General features: G+C 51.8%; 2 protein-coding genes across 25 annotated transcripts in view; both read right to left on the minus strand.

The window, feature by feature from the left end:
* RCE1 (Ras converting CAAX endopeptidase 1) lies at positions 17–7,572 on the minus strand. Of its 13 annotated transcripts, none has more exons than XM_013987241.2 (10): positions 5,089–7,572; positions 4,849–4,951; positions 4,671–4,750; positions 4,325–4,403; positions 3,669–3,836; positions 3,470–3,541; positions 3,129–3,191; positions 2,696–2,812; positions 1,583–1,812; positions 17–1,442 (listed from the first exon to the last, which is right to left on the minus strand). In XM_013987241.2, exons 1-10 carry the CDS (start codon positions 5,353–5,355, stop codon positions 1,326–1,328), a joined length of 1,296 nt encoding a protein of 431 aa, XP_013842695.1. In that variant the 5' UTR covers positions 5,356–7,572; the 3' UTR covers positions 17–1,325. The 13 variants fall into 13 exon arrangements, with proteins under 13 accessions (XP_013842695.1, XP_013842696.1, XP_013842697.1 ...); XM_013987242.2 differs by having other exon boundaries at positions 4,671–4,754; positions 5,089–5,371; XM_013987246.2 differs by having other exon boundaries at positions 1,305–1,442; positions 1,583–1,783.
* Positions 5,409–14,863, minus strand: part of C2H11orf80 (chromosome 2 C11orf80 homolog) — a 106,019-nt gene continuing 96,564 nt past the window's right edge. For 7 of the 12 annotated variants that reach the window (XM_021082776.1, XM_021082785.1, XM_021082782.1 and 4 more), the window contains 2 exons: positions 9,520–9,598; positions 5,409–5,836 (listed from right to left, as the gene is read on the minus strand). In XM_021082776.1, coding sequence (XP_020938435.1) covers positions 5,505–5,836; positions 9,520–9,598 — 411 coding nt within the window. In that variant the 3' untranslated portion in view covers positions 5,409–5,504. The remainder of the gene's footprint in view (positions 5,837–9,519; positions 9,599–14,863) is intronic. The other 5 variants (XM_021082780.1, XM_021082778.1, XM_021082786.1 and 2 more) reach the window with 4 other exon arrangements.

The raw sequence follows: 14,863 nt of genomic DNA on the forward strand, positions 1-14,863 counted from the left end.
CCTTCAAGATGCCGTGCTGCCAGGGCAGGCCCAGGCCAGCCAGGGCTGAGGGCAGGAAGGCCTGGCCCTGGAGCGCCTGTCCTCAGCTGCTCAGGGCGGGAGACACTGCCTGTGGTGGCCCATTCTCTTCCTCCTGCCATCTGTCCTCCACCTGCCAGTGGACAGTTGCTCACATACTCATCTCTTGCCAAATAAGGGTCCTCCCCTTGCTGGAGGCCACAGGTGGGGGCGCAGGTGGGCCCAGGACCCAGGGGAGCAGACTTAGGGGTCCTGCCTCCTGCAGGGGAGACCCAAACCCAGGTCCTGAGAACTCTGCTCAATAAAACTGGCTTCCCCTGCCCTCCATTTTGGGTCCTGTGCAACCCACCGCACCCCTAGTGCCACTCAGCAGAGGGCCAGGGCTGCCCTTGAGAACTCCCCTGCGGGAGTTCAGTTGTATCTTCCTCCTTGGAGGGTAGTGAGGATGGAAACTGTGGCCCTGGGTTAAGCCACTACTGAGTGCCTACTGTATACACACCCAAAACAGAACTCGCTAGTTGTCACTGAGACCTTGGACGGGGGAAAGGGTTGTTCTAAGCATGTAACATCTATTAACTCAAAGAATCAACCTTTACCCCTTTTAAGAGACACAGAAATGGAGTCAGAGGCCGTGCCCCACAGCTAGTGAGAGGCAGAGAGGATTAAAACCAGCCTATTGGTGGACTTGCTTCTCCACATCCTGCTTTATTTTCTAGACCAGGACTAACCTCCCACCCCGTTAGTGCAGCTCTAGATGCAGACAGACACCACTTTGTAGGGGGCAGGTGAGACCCCTGGATGTGAGGACTCTGATGGGAGGTTAGGCGCCCCTGACTAAAGGCCCAGGATCTAATCCTGCCACCCCCCACAACCAGCCCTGGGGAGAATCCTAATCCTTCCCCACAGTTCCCCACCTGTGTGTGGGATGGCACCCCTTCCTATCACTGGGCAGCTGCCCACTGCACGGGGGAGGAGGAGGGTGCAGTGAAGAGATGGGTGGGGCGCTGGGCAGTTCCTGAGCAGGGATGTAGGAAGGGGAGGGACCCTCGGGGGACCAGGCAGGAAGTACATCCCGGCACCCTGCCAGCCCAGCCATCTTGGGGTACCACGCCTAATCTTTGGGGTGGGGCTGCGCTGCCCCCTCTTTGGACTCCCAGATCCCAAATGGACCCTCTATAAAACCGGCCTGTGCTCACTCCCTCAGCTTCCCTGGCAGCTGCCATGCAGGCTAGCGGAGAGGAATGTTCTCCAGCAAGGCAGGTATGTGACTCACGGTGCCCTTTTAGATCCAGACAAATACAGTTTAGTCACGGCCAGTTGTGTTTGGGGGCTGCAGGGAGTGACTGCACATCCGTTTCCTTTTCTCCGACCACCACCCTCAGGGAAGGGGACGCAGGACAACCTCCTTGAGTCTGGGATAGGACCTGGAGGGAGAATATTCTCTCAGTCTTTGTCTTTTTTTTTTTTAAAGGGGGGGACGGCATAGAGGCAGGGGAATGAGAACATAGGAACCATTCTAAGAACAGGAAGAGCACGTAAACACTACCAGATTCTAGAAAAAAACCTTGAGTTCCAGTGTTGCGTGGCAGGGTTGCTCATGCTCTGAGCCTTTGGGCTGGGTTCCTCCAGGAACCAAAGAAGTGGCATCGTGACAGCGGTCTGAGGTGGAGAGAGCCAGAAAAGCCTCCACTCCCAGGTGACCGAGCCGGTTCCTCTTCCATCTTAGATTTGTTTCCTCCTGTGTGATGTGAGGCTGGCAGACTTTCTGTGGAAGGCACAGAGCGAAGGGTCCACCTATCAAAGGTCAGAGGATGGAGGCTCCATCACTGGGGTCAGGGCCCTGGGTCCCTCTCCCTGCTCCTGATCCTGAAGACAGACACAGGTCCCAGGAAGAGCTGGGCCCATACCTGGTACCAACAGTTCCAGGATCATCTGTGCTAGGACCTGGGTCCTGGTTCAGGAAGGAGGAAGCTAGAGACTGAGGGGTAGCCAGAAGCCCCCGTCCTGTCCGTTACTGCAGGCCGACCTGCCTAGAGGTCAGTGCTCACACTAGCCGGGACAGTGGTGGGCACACTCCCAAGACTCTGAATAGGCAGATTCCCAAAGGTCCAAGGCCGTGTTACCCAAGTTAAATCTCTTTAATATCCCAATACAAAGTCCTGATGCAAAAAGACAATGAGAAAACCCTGGGAAGTTGGGGGGAGGGCTTTTGTAAATTCCACCCCCGAGCAGCTTTTCAGAGGTGGGGGGTGGGGATGGGAGCGGCAGAGGAGCTCAGAGAAGCAGCAGTCCAGTGAGGAAGGGAGTGCCCAGCTCCTGGGACCTGCCCCTTGCCCCCTCACCCCCAGCTGCTCCTCAACCCCCTTTTAAGAGGGACCGCACCCTTTGGATATCTGCTTCTTTCTCTTGGTCCCTGGGAGTCAACTAGCTCTGGCTTCGATCCCCTACAAAAATTCCTGAGTTCTCGGGACCTCAGCCAGCTCCTCCCCTGCAGTACCCCTTGATGGGGAGGGGCTGGGAAGCCCATGAGTCCATAGGCGTGTGTACAGGAGCATGGGTCAGGAGCACAGTGGAGCCTCTGAGTCCCCGGCCCGCTCCAAAAGCACACAAAGGGGGAGGCTGCCGTAGAGCTTAGGGTCCGTGAGGGGCTGGAGCAGAAGAAGGAAGAGTCCCACACCCAGGGCGTAGCCTGCCAGCAGGGGGCGCCTCTGTGGATGCTCCAGGGCTGCACACACGGCAGGAAAGCCCATGTAATTGCAGAAAGAGTGGCAGAGAACTGGCCCAATCAGGTGTCCTGGGGAGGAGACACAGAATAGCTCATGGAGCAGCCCCACCACCACCAACCCAGGCCCTTCCAGGACTAAGACCCTCATCCCCAGAAACAGGAGATCAATGCCCCCAACCCCTGACCACCCCCCCCCACACCACGGCCTCTGCTTCCCTCCACCTGTGCTACCGCACCAGGCTGAGGACCCTGGCTCAGCCTGTCTCAAGGACTGTGGTAGAAGAAACATCACTCCTAGAATAAACACATTCCCATTCTCCCCCCACCCCCCCATTCCTATGGGCCCTTGAGCCCCCTGGGGACCCACGAGAGACTGAGGACCAACCTGTACGGATGAAGAGGAAAGCAGTGTAGGCACCGAAGACAGCTGTGTAGGAGAACTGGAATGCTGGAGATGGGGAGGCCGAGAGTGACCACCCCTGCTTGCCCTTCCTGCCCCTGCACTGTACACCCGTCAGCCAGGGACAGCCCCTTCCCCCCTTGCCCCGGGAACAGTGGCTGCCTGCCCCAGCACCTAGGCTCTCCTCCCCACCCCAACTCCCATAGTCAGTGGCCTCTCCAAAACTCTGCTCCCCATTGCTCCCCATTCTTCCTCCAGAGTGACTATCAGGGACACCCTCACACGCCCAGCCCAGGACTGCCCCAGGCAAGCTCTCTAGGACTCACCTGCAGACAAGAAGATGCTCCCCACGCTGCTCTGGCGGAAACGAAGCTGCTCAAAAATGTGATGAAAATGGGCTGAGAGAAAGATGAGAACAATATCACTTTCCTCCCGGCCTGCCCACCAGGCCCTGCCCTTGCCCCGAACCCCATTCCCAATTCCCAAGCTAGCAACATCTCAGCAGGACCAGGAAGACAAACTCACCAACTCCAAAGAAGAGTGGGCAGGTGAACACAGCAGGGCCCAGGCCTGTGCACGGTGCTAACATGGGCAGCATGCAGGCCCGGAACACCAGCTCTTCTGTCAGGGGTGCGATCACTTGGTTCCGCAGCCAACGCATGTCTGTGAGGCAGCGAGCCCAGGAGCGAGGTGCTAGCGAAGGGATTTGGGACAAGTGATGAGTGACTACTGAATAAAGTGACCCTAGAGGCCCCAAGGGCCCCTCTTCCACAACCTCCCCCTGGCCAAACTCAGGTTAAGCATAAATACTCGTGAGAACAGGGAACGGTCGATTTTCCTTTATCAGACCCAGTATAAAACACTGTCTCAAGGGGTCTGAAAGGGAGGGTAGCGTATTCTGATAGCAAACTCTGGAAACATCAAAATTTGACCAACCTCTAGTTTGGGAAACCAAAGGTTAAGGGAAACAAGGGACAGTGTTTTCCTGTCCACGCCAAGTACTGCTGGGGAGTCCCTACTGCTGGGAACTCAGTGAACATCAGGAACTAACTCTTAGAGACCACCCAACATGTGTTCCCGTGCTCCCGTGTCCACCAGGTCCCACCACAAGCACACTGATTCCCTCTTCTCACAGTCCTGAACTGCCTGTGCCTACTTTCCCCTCAACTATGAGGACTCACCTAGAACAACCTTCAACCCATCTGCCAGGTCACAGGAACAATCCATAGACAGCTGCATCAGTGGCCCCAGGAAAAGGATCTGGGGGAAGAAAAACAGGAGCGATCAAAGGAAAGGCTCAAACCATAATCCACTGCCCTTGCTCAGATAAGGCTTCTTGAGATTTCAAGCTTCCTATTCTTCGCCAGGATTTTCCACCTATGCATACCCGAGGGCCCTGGGCTATCTCACCTGTCTCCCATCAGTCTAAAGCTGGACACAATCAAGATAAAAAAAAAAGGGCCATGGAAAGGAGTGTCACGCTAATAACAATGAGCAGAGAAAGAAACGTAAAGCAGGAGCACTCACCATGGTCAGCAGCAGGGGCAGCAGCGCTGCTGGAAAAATGCCCTCCAGCCTGAATCCCATCAGGGTGAGCAGGGATGTGCCTGGCTGAGCCACAGGAAAGGGGGCATCAGTCTTGCTCCCTCCCCCAAAAAGCCCTGAGACGGCTCCCTCACTACCCTCTGCCCCGCCTCCTTCGCACCTGGATGCCTGTAAGTTCCCTCCAGAGTAGCACGCAGAGGGGCGAGAGACTTGACACCACCAGGACACTGGTGAAGCGCCGCTTGATGACGGCAGGGTGGTCCCTACGAAGGGGGCAGTAAGTTCAAGGGGCCCCCAGCCTCCTCCTGACAGCGCGGCCCCGCCCTCTTTTCGCCCAAGCTCCGCCCGCAGCCCCGCCTCGCGGAGGCGCGGGTTCCGGCCGCGCGCGCAGCCCCCGCACCTGGGCAGCTCGCTCTTCCACACGTAGAGGCTGCCCACGTAGGAGCAGGCAAGGCTGAGGCAAGAGAACACGGACACCCAGCAGCAGAGCCCGGGGCCCGGACCGCCCAGAGCCGCCGACTCGGGCGGCCGCTCTGGCCGCGACACCGACAGCAGGCGAAGCCCATCCCCGCCCAGCGCCGCCATCGCGCCTGGACCCGCGGCGCGCACCAGTGACGCATCCCGCCGCTGCCCAGCCCGCGCTTGCCGGAAGCGCGGGTGACGTCATCCGACGGCGCGGGCTGCCGCCCCGCCCCCGGCCCGGCACTAAAGAGACACGCGCGCGCGGAGCAGGTTTATTGAACAACAGACTACATGCGGCCCCCGCGGGCGCTGGGGCGCGGGGAGGGGGCACAGTTCAGGGCGCAGGGCCGGGACTCAGCCACTCGGACAGATTGGAGATTTCCTGCAGCCACAGCGCGTCCTGCGGGAGGAAAGGAGGCCCAGCGTGAGGACCCCTCGGCAGCAGCCGGGCCCCGCCCTGCTGCCGCTCCCTCCCCTGTGCGGCCTTAGCCCGGTTACCTCCAGGTCGCTCCCGGGGCCCGTCCTGCTTCGACTAGGGGTCAGGGGGGCCGCGGTGGGCTCCACGGGGCGCGGGGCCGCCTCTGACGGGCTCAGGGTCCCAGGTGAGTAGAAAGTCCGCGTCTCCTCCAGGCTTTGGCGGAGTCTGCCCCTCTTAAGTTTCTTGATTTCTGCCTGCCTGCTGGTCCCTAGGAGGAAGCACGCCCGCCCATCTTACTCCCTTGTCCTGTGCTAGAAGGAGCCGTAGGGGAAACCTGGGAGAAAAGGAGGCGCTGGGGTGCGGCTCCCTTAGCCCTCCCACCTCAGAACACTTTCCTCTGGTCCTCTCCGGATTAAAGCCTGGCAGCTCCGGATCCCAGGCTGAGGCTGCGCAAGGGCTTCAGTCTCCCTGTCCCCTCTGAGCTGGGCCGGGGAAGAGGCATCTGGGACTGTACCAAGCCCTCACTTGAGGCTCGCGTCCACTCACTCACCACACTGATCCTTTGTGGCGTCTGCACTACCCAGCTACTCCCTCCCTGCCAAGCTGTGATTCCCCTGCCGGAAAGGTGGCCTCGCCTTTCCCTTTGTTGCTCAAGCTGCATTAGGCGGTGCAAATTTAAAGCAGTTTGGATCTGTAGATTGTTTCTGAGAAGGTCCTGGGAACATAGATCAAAGAGCTGTTCCCTGGGTGAAGCTCACAGATTCTAGAAGGATGCAGAAGTGTGTACGAAGTCCACCGGCAAAAGAGAAAGAAGCTCTTAAACCATCTCTGTAGATGAAGGAAGATTCCCTTGAGATGTCTCAGTTGGGTTTTGAAGGATGAAGAGAAATAGACCCCACTGACAAGGCAGAGGAAAGAACTTCCTGGGTGAAACTGCTGGGCAAACACTCAAAGGCATTAAACAGTGTCCTACCTAAAATGCAAGGTGGGCATCCAAGGAGATGAATCTGAAGGGGTTAGTGGGAGTCAGAGAAGGCTAAGAAATGGATTTTTATCTGTAAGAACTAGGAAAGCAGTGGAGTCTTAACATTGGAGAACTATTAATTCTGTATTTCAGAATGATCATTTGTCAAAAGTGTGGCTTAGTCAAATTAGAGAAAAGACGACCTCAAGAGCCCAGGAGAAGTGAAGGCAGTGGGTATGAAGGAGTCAGAAGTATTCATAAGGCCAAATCAACAGGCCTTGGTAGACTGGATGCGGAGCATGAGAATGAGGGGCAGGTTTCAGATGTGAAAAGCGATAGGCTGTGGTGCTATTAATGGTGACTAAAGAAGAGCTGGTCATGGATGTGTGTGCAGAGGGCAAGATATCACGAGAGAGGAAACCCGAGGTGCCAGTGGGACCTCCACACAGAGCAGCCAGTGAGCAGAGAGAGTTCACATCTAATGTTCCAGAGAGGCCTGGACGGTTTATACCGTCTGCGGAGTCTTACACCCACAGGCAGTGGTCTACAACTACGATGGAAGAGAGCAGCTCGGGAAGGAGTACAGCATGGGCACCATTTGGGGGTGGCCAGAGGAAGCTAGCTGAAGAGAAGACCAGAGAGGGGAGAAGCAGGTGAGTCCCAGTCTCAGAGTGCCAAATTCACAGAATTTGAATAGTGCAGATATGATGAAGAGATGCATAGTCAATTTGGTAATGAAGAGGCCTTCCCAGACAAGAGACCGTGTGGTTCAGAAGCCATGCAGAAAGCAAGTGTGGAGTTCCCATAGTGGCATAGTGGTTAACGAATCCGACTAGGAACCATGAGGTTGCGGGTTCGATCCCTGCCCTTGCTCAGTGGGTTAAGGATCCGGTGTTGCCGTGAGCTGTGGTGTAGGTTGCAGATGCAGCTCGGATCTCGCATTGTTGTGGCTCTGGCATAGGCCGGTGGCTACAGCTCTGATTAGACCCCTAGCCTGGGAACCTCCACATGCCACATGAGTGGCCCTAGAAAAGGAAAAAAAAAAGAAAAGAAAGAAAGAAAGAAAGAAGTGTCCTGGATTAGGAAGAGAGGGAAACAGAGTGTACCTTGCTTTTTTGAGAAATTTGACTGAGATGTGATGGGGAGAGAGAGAGGTGGAAGAAGTTCAGGACCTTTTGAAGAATGAGAGACTGACCTCCTGGGGGAAAGGAACTCAGAAAAGAAGTTGAAGATGCAAAAGTGACAACTGATGCTACCAAGAAAGGAGTAGGGACAGTGACACCTCTGAACCTGAGGGGATGGGTGGGCCCCCCACTGGTAAGGTTCTGGCAGTGGGGAGAGTACACAGTAGGTGAGTTTACAGAAAAAGCAGACTAGTAAGTGAAGTACGAGGCTAAATCAGGAGGCAGAGGCTGGGTAGCCACTGCCGAGAAGACCAGGAAGACAGTGGAAAGAGCCGACAAACTGACGGCTCCTCAGTGAATGGACCACAGGCGTGTGCTGCCGTCGGACGACATTCAGTGATTTTCTTAGCATGGCTGCCCACACGGGACAGAGGACTGCTGGCAGCTAGAGCTGCAGCTTGGTAAGGCAGAGCAGCTCAAATGATTCCCCCCCCCCCCGGGGGGGGTCTACCATATCAAAACCACCTAGATTTTCAGGCTTATGTTGCGCAGTAAACATGAGCTTTAAGGCAGCAGACTGCAGTTCAGATCCCGCTCCTGCTAAGTGCTCTACCTGCTCTCAACCTGCATTGTCTCTTGTGAGAGGGGACCAGGGCTGCCCACCCCAAAGGGTCACTGTGGAGAAGTGGTCACTGGAAGAGCCAAGCATCTCCCTGGGTCCACAGAAGCTGCGGAATTAAATGTTAATTTCTTCCTTCTAAGGAAAGTACTTAACTCTTTTCACAGCAAAACTGCTGAACTGTGTGTGGTGAATACTGAATTGTGCTATGTGGTATACTTCCATTCTTTTAAATGTCCTAATCTAAGTTCGTAAAAATAGATTCTTTGCTTTATACAGCCTTTGCTGCAGGGTTCTTTTCAGTAGGAACAGCCCCCACAACATTTAAAATACAGTTCAACTGACAGAGTGATTCAGAAACACATCTTAGGCCTAAGCATAGACAACATGCTTACCCTGGAAAAACGAATTTTACCAACAAAGCACAGGTGCTAAAGTCAGTCCCTGCATTCCCTCAAGCCCAGACCCTGTTTTGTCTGATAGTACATCCCCACTAGTCTGGCTCTGGTAGAGAGAGACCAGAGCCAGGCCACCTGGGTTTGAATTCTGGTGCTGTCATTTACTAGCTGTGTATCCTAGGTAAGTTTATTGGCATCTCTGGGCTTCAGCTTCCTCATCTGTAAAATGAGGATAATAATAGTGCCATAGGTTGTGTGTGTGTGTGTGTGAGAGAAGAGCATAAATACACTTCAAAGCTCAGACTAATGCCTGGCACCTGCACCATACAGGTTCAGGCACCGAAGGCTGTGATTATTTTCAGACACATACACACACCTGCCACTGCAGGCCTGTTCACGTGTTGGAGGGAGGGGGAAGGACTTCAGCAGAATCACCATCACATCTCACACTGACCCCTCTTCATAACCTTCATCAAGGCTGAGGTGGTGTCTGCACCCAGGAGCAGCCTCCAGAGCACCCAACAGAGAAGTAACCAAATCCAGGGGGAGCCAGAGTATCAACATCAGTGATGGAGAAGCGACATGAAGGAACCAACTGGATTCAGGGCGCTGCCCCATCACGTGCAGTTTTCCGTAGCTACACAAATTGTATGAGAAACTTCTAGTCCTGTTTTACCAGCTTTTGGAGGAGCGTGCTTCCTGCTGCCCCAGAATACCTGTGAGTGATGGTGGGAGCCAGCCAAATCCCAGGACATTGCTGTGACATAAGGTGCAGTTTGAAAGCTTGAAGTCATGTTTTTACTTCCCAGCTTTGTCCAGGGCTCACCTGAAAAGCCGAAACCCTACCTGTGAGGAGCTCCAGACCGCTGTTCTCATGTGTGTCCTCTCTGCTCTGCTCTGCATCATTTTTCTCTGGGAGCAGCTGCTTAAAAAATTAGAAAGCCTAAGTGAGTTTTGCAGATGCATGAATAAACCCCAGTGAGGTCACGTGCATGGTGGGTTTGTGGCCCTCACAGTGTTGACCTGTCTCACCTGGAACCCCTCTTACTTCCTCCTGGCTCATGTGAAGCCCTCCACCCAGCCCCCAACCATCAAGGCTTCCCTCCTCTATTGGAGACTTTGCACCTCACTTCAGCCTCTCTGGGCATTTCCTTCTTCTGAACTCTGGTCACTCATCTACTGTCTGCTCCACTCTTGGGCTCTCAGGTATGCACTGCACGTCCCTTCCCCTCTTTGTACGTGTTCATGTCTTTCTGTTTTGTTTTTTGCTTTTTAGGGCCACACCTGCGACATATGGAGATTCCCAGGCTAGGAGTCTAATCAGAGCTGTAGCCACTGGCCTACGCCACTGCCACAGCAACGCCAGATTTGAGACACGTCTGTGACCTACACCACAGCTCACAGCAATGCCGGATCCTTAACCTACTGAGTGAGGCCAGGAATTGAACCCGCAACCTCATGGTTCCTAGTCAGATTCATTTCTGCTGCGCCACGACAGGAACTCCCTGTATGCGTTCATGTCAATTTTCTACATCTTAAATTCCTTGAAAGGTAAGGTTCCTCACACCTAGATCTCTTTTATAGGTAGCATAGCACCTGGCACAGGGTAAGTGCTCAACAAATGCCTGATGAGGTCAAACATGGGAAGCCACAGGGCACATTCTGTAGTTTCCTGTAGCCTTTCAAAGCCCTGCTGATTTGGTTCAACTTGGACAGAGAAACAGAAGTCAGAACCCAATCCTCCAAGAGCCTTGCTTTTCAATATAAGTATGTAAAAATAGATATCCTCTTCATCAAAATAAAAAGCTTTTGTGCTTCAAGGGACACTTAAATGAAAGTGAAAAGTCAACCCACAAGAGTGGGAGGAAATATTTGCAAGTCACATCTGATAGGAGACTTATATCAAGAGTAAAGAACTTAGGGAGGTCCCATCGTGGCTCAGAGGAAACAAAAATGACCAGCCATCCATGAGGATGCAGGTTCGATCCCTGGCCTTGCTCAATGGGTTAAGGGTCCGGCATCATGAGCTGTGGGGTAGGTCACAGATGTGGTTCAGATCTGGCGTTGCTGTGGCTGTGGTGTAGGTCAGCAGCTAAAGCTCCAATTTGACCCCTAGCCTGGGAACTTCCTCATGCTGTGAGTGTGGTCCTAAAAAGATGAATAAAGAACTCAGTTCAACAGTAAAATGACAACGCAATTAAAAAATAGATTTGCGAGTTCCCATTGTGGCTCAGTGGGTTAAGAACCCAACTAGTATCCATGAGGATGCAGGTTCAATCGCTGGCCTCAGTGGGTTGAGGATCCAGCATTGCTGCAACCTGCGGCATAGGTTGCAGCTGTGACTTGGATCTGGCTATGGCGTAGGCTGGGGAACTTCCATATGCTGCAGGTGCAGTTCTAAAAAGCCAAAAAAACGGGGGGGGGGGGCTTGAATAGACATTTCTCCAAAGAGATATAAATGGCCAATAAGTACATGAAAAGATGCTCAACATCATTATTCATTAAGGAAAAGCAAATCAAATCCATTAGGAGATAGCACTTAAAACCTACGGGGATGGTAGTAATAATAGACAGTAACAAGTACTGGTGAGAATGTGGGGAAACCGGAACCATTCTACAGCGCTGGTGGAAGAGTAAAACGATGCAGCCAGTGTGGAAAACAGTTTGAGTTCTATGACCCAGCAATTCTACCCCTCGGTGTTCTCCAAACAGAATTATAAACGTGTGTCCACACAAAAATGCTCATAACAGAATTATTCATAGTAGCCAAAAAGTGGAAAGAACAGTCCATCAACTGATGAATGGATTTTAAAATATGGTATATCCATACAATACAATATTCTACAACATGGGTGAACCTTGAAAACATTATGCTAAGTGAAAGAAGTCAGACATAAGAATCTACTTATTACATGACTCCACTTACATGAAATACCCAGTCTAAGCAAATCCATTGAGACAAAAAGTAAACTAGTTGCCAAGATACAGGAGATGGGGGAATTGGGACTGACTGGAAATTAGGTACAAGGTTTCTTTTTGGCATGGTGGATATGTTCTGGAATTTAGTGGTGATGGCTGCAAAACACAGTGAATATACTTAGAACCACTGAGTTGTGTGTATGTATATGTATATGTATATTGTACACATACGTACAATTCAGTACATATATATATATTGCTTTTTAGGGCCACACCCATGGCATATGGAGGTTCCTAAGCTAGGGGTCAAAGCTGGAGCTACAGCTGCTGGCCTACACCACAGCCACAGCAACGCAGGATCCAAGCCCCGTCTGTGACCTACGCCACAGGTCACAGCAGTGCTGGATCCTTAACCCACTGAGTGAGGCCAGGGATCAAACCTACAACCTCATGGTTCGTAGTCAGGTTAGTTTCTGCTGCGCCACAAGGGCAACTCCTGAATTGTATAATTTAAAATGGTAAATTTTATGGTATACGAATTCCAACTCAATAAAAAATGTATTCTATCATATGTTGTTTACTAAAGCGAGTTTCGATTTCTAAGTAATTATATTCCAAGGAACAGAGAGAAGTAAAGATGGCCCTAAAGGTATGAAAAAAGAAACAGTATTGGTAAAATTTCCGAACATTTTTTTCTTTTTTTTTTTTAGTCTTTTTTCTAGGGCCGCTCCCGAGGCATATGGAGGTTCCCAGGCTAGGGGTCTACTTAGAGCTGTAGCCACTGGCCTAGCCACAGCCACAGCAAGGCAGGATCTGAACCGCGTCTGCGACCTACACCACAGCTCACAGCAACGCCGGATCCTTAACCCACTGAGCAAGGCCAGAGATCGAACTGCATCCTCATGGTTCCTAGTTGGATTCGTTAACCACTGCGCCACGACAGGAACTCCCCTTTTCTTTTTTGAGGGAAAACTTATTCTTTTACTTCACTCCAGCTTAGAAAAATCTCAAGTCATAAGACAAACCTTTATCCTATCTTGAAATTGGTCTCACCAAGGCAATACCTACATTCAGATATAAATCCCAGTCCTGGAGAGACTTGTATAACCTTCTTTCGTCATCAGCTCCCCCAGATGAGACAGCCTTATCCTCAGGATAGAGTTCCTTGGATTTAACACTCTGAGACGTTTTGTTCTGGTCTGCCGCCCAGGAAACAATATCTTACCTTTACCCCAGCTCCTGCTTATTCTGAGTTTTTAGTGCCTACATTCATCTGTGACAGTAAGTTCAGGATTACCATCTTGTCTTTCAGAGCCCACTGTCCTCTGTTCCAACATCTAGGCTTAAAATGAATATATTCTATAAAACTCTGGGAGTTCCCATCATGGCTCAGTGGTAGCGAACCTGACTAGTATCCCTGAGGACGAGGGTTCAATCCCTGGGGGGTTCGATCCCTGGCCTTGCTCAGTGGGTTGGGGATCTGGCGTTGCCATGAGCTGTGATGTAGGTTATAGACTCTGCCCGGATCCCGCCTTGCTATGGCTGTGGCGTAGGCCAGCAGCTACAGCTGGGATTCACCCCCTAGCCTGGGAACTTCCATATGCTGTGGATGTGGCCATAATGACACACACACACAGACCTCTGAGTAGTCTCTCATTTCTTCCATTTCTCCATACACTATATAATATCTACAGATGGTTTTATTCTGTGTTACTGAAAAGGTCAGCTATTTACCTCACCGGTTTAGAAATGGAAACTGAGGGGGTGGTCCAGAGGAAAAAGAACTGGACCTATCATCACTGACATTGTAGTTTTTAGCTATAGCCACTGGGTGCCACTCTTGTGTCACTAACAAGTTATCAATAAATGGCCACTATCAGGGAAAGTACTGATCTTGAGTAGAGTGGGTTCTTCTCAATGCCTTTGGTGACTCATCTTCCCTGGGCTTGTGATCCAGTCGTATACAGTAAAAATGTTACTAGGCTTTGGATCCAGGGACCTCATTATAAATCCTAGCCTTTCCATTTGCTGACTGTATGATTCTGAGAAAATTAGAAAAGTTCTCTAACCAGTTTCGTTCTCTATGAAATGGGAAAACTGCAACTTACCTCTTAAGATCTTTGTGGAGATTAAAGTGGAAATCTTGGCACAGATTAGGGATTCAATAAAGGTTCCTTCCTGGATAGGATGGCTACAGGATAAGACCTTGGGTTCACTAGCCATCTGCCAAGTTTACTGGGCTATATATGGCCCTGAAGCTATGAGCCATCACTACAGGGACACAGTGGGGCAAAGGAGGTCGCATCATTGCCTTTTCAGACCTCAGGGGGATATCAGAGGCCCAAGCAGAAGGACTTCACAGGCTGAAATACTTTTAGATCCTGCCCATATATCTCACGTACTACAGTGTCACACACCTTGTCCCGTACCTATCCCTATGAATAGCTGCAGTGTATTGAACCGCAGCCCCCAAAAGATATGTTCAAGTCTTAACCACTAGTACCTATGAATGTGACCTTATTTGGAAAAAGGGTCTTTGCAGATGTAATTAAGGATTTTTTTTTTTTTTTGGCTTTTAGGGCCACACTCACGGCACATGGAGGTTCCCAGGCTTGGGGTCAAATTGAAGCTACAGCTGCCGGCCTATACCACAGTCACAGCAACGCAGCATCCAAGCCGCTTCTGTGACCTACACCACAGCTCACGGCAACACCAGATCCTTAACCCACTGAGCAAGGCCAGGAATCGAACTTGCAACCTCATGATTCCTAGTCGGATTCATTTCCACTGAGCCAAAATGGGAACTCCTTTAATTAAGGATCTTAAGAGAAGATAGTTGTGGATTTAGAGAGGGCTCTAAATACAATGACAGGTTTACTTAAAACAGACAGGCAATGGAGTCCCCTGGTAGCTTAACAGTTAAGGATCCAGCATTGTCACTGATGTGTCTCTGGTCACTGCTGTGTGAGGGTTCAACCCCTGGCCTGGGAACTTCTGCATACACAGTCAGAAAAAAAGGAGTTCCTGTCGTGGCACAGTAGTTAACGAATCTGACTAGGAACCATGAGGTTGTAGGTTCGGTCCCTGCCCTTGCTCAGTGGGTTAATGATCCGGCGTTGCCATGAGCTGTGGTGTAGGTTGCAGACGCGGCTCGGATCCCACGTTGCTGTGGCTCTGGTGTAGGCCGGGGGCTACAGCTCTGATTCAACCCCTAGCCTGGGAACCTCCATATGCCTCAGGAGCAGCCCAAAGAAATAGCCAAAAAAAAAAA

Source organism: Sus scrofa, chromosome 2, assembly GCF_000003025.6.
Source record: "Sus scrofa isolate TJ Tabasco breed Duroc chromosome 2, Sscrofa11.1, whole genome shotgun sequence".
In the NCBI taxonomy this organism is placed as follows: Eukaryota; Metazoa; Chordata; class Mammalia; order Artiodactyla; family Suidae; genus Sus; species Sus scrofa.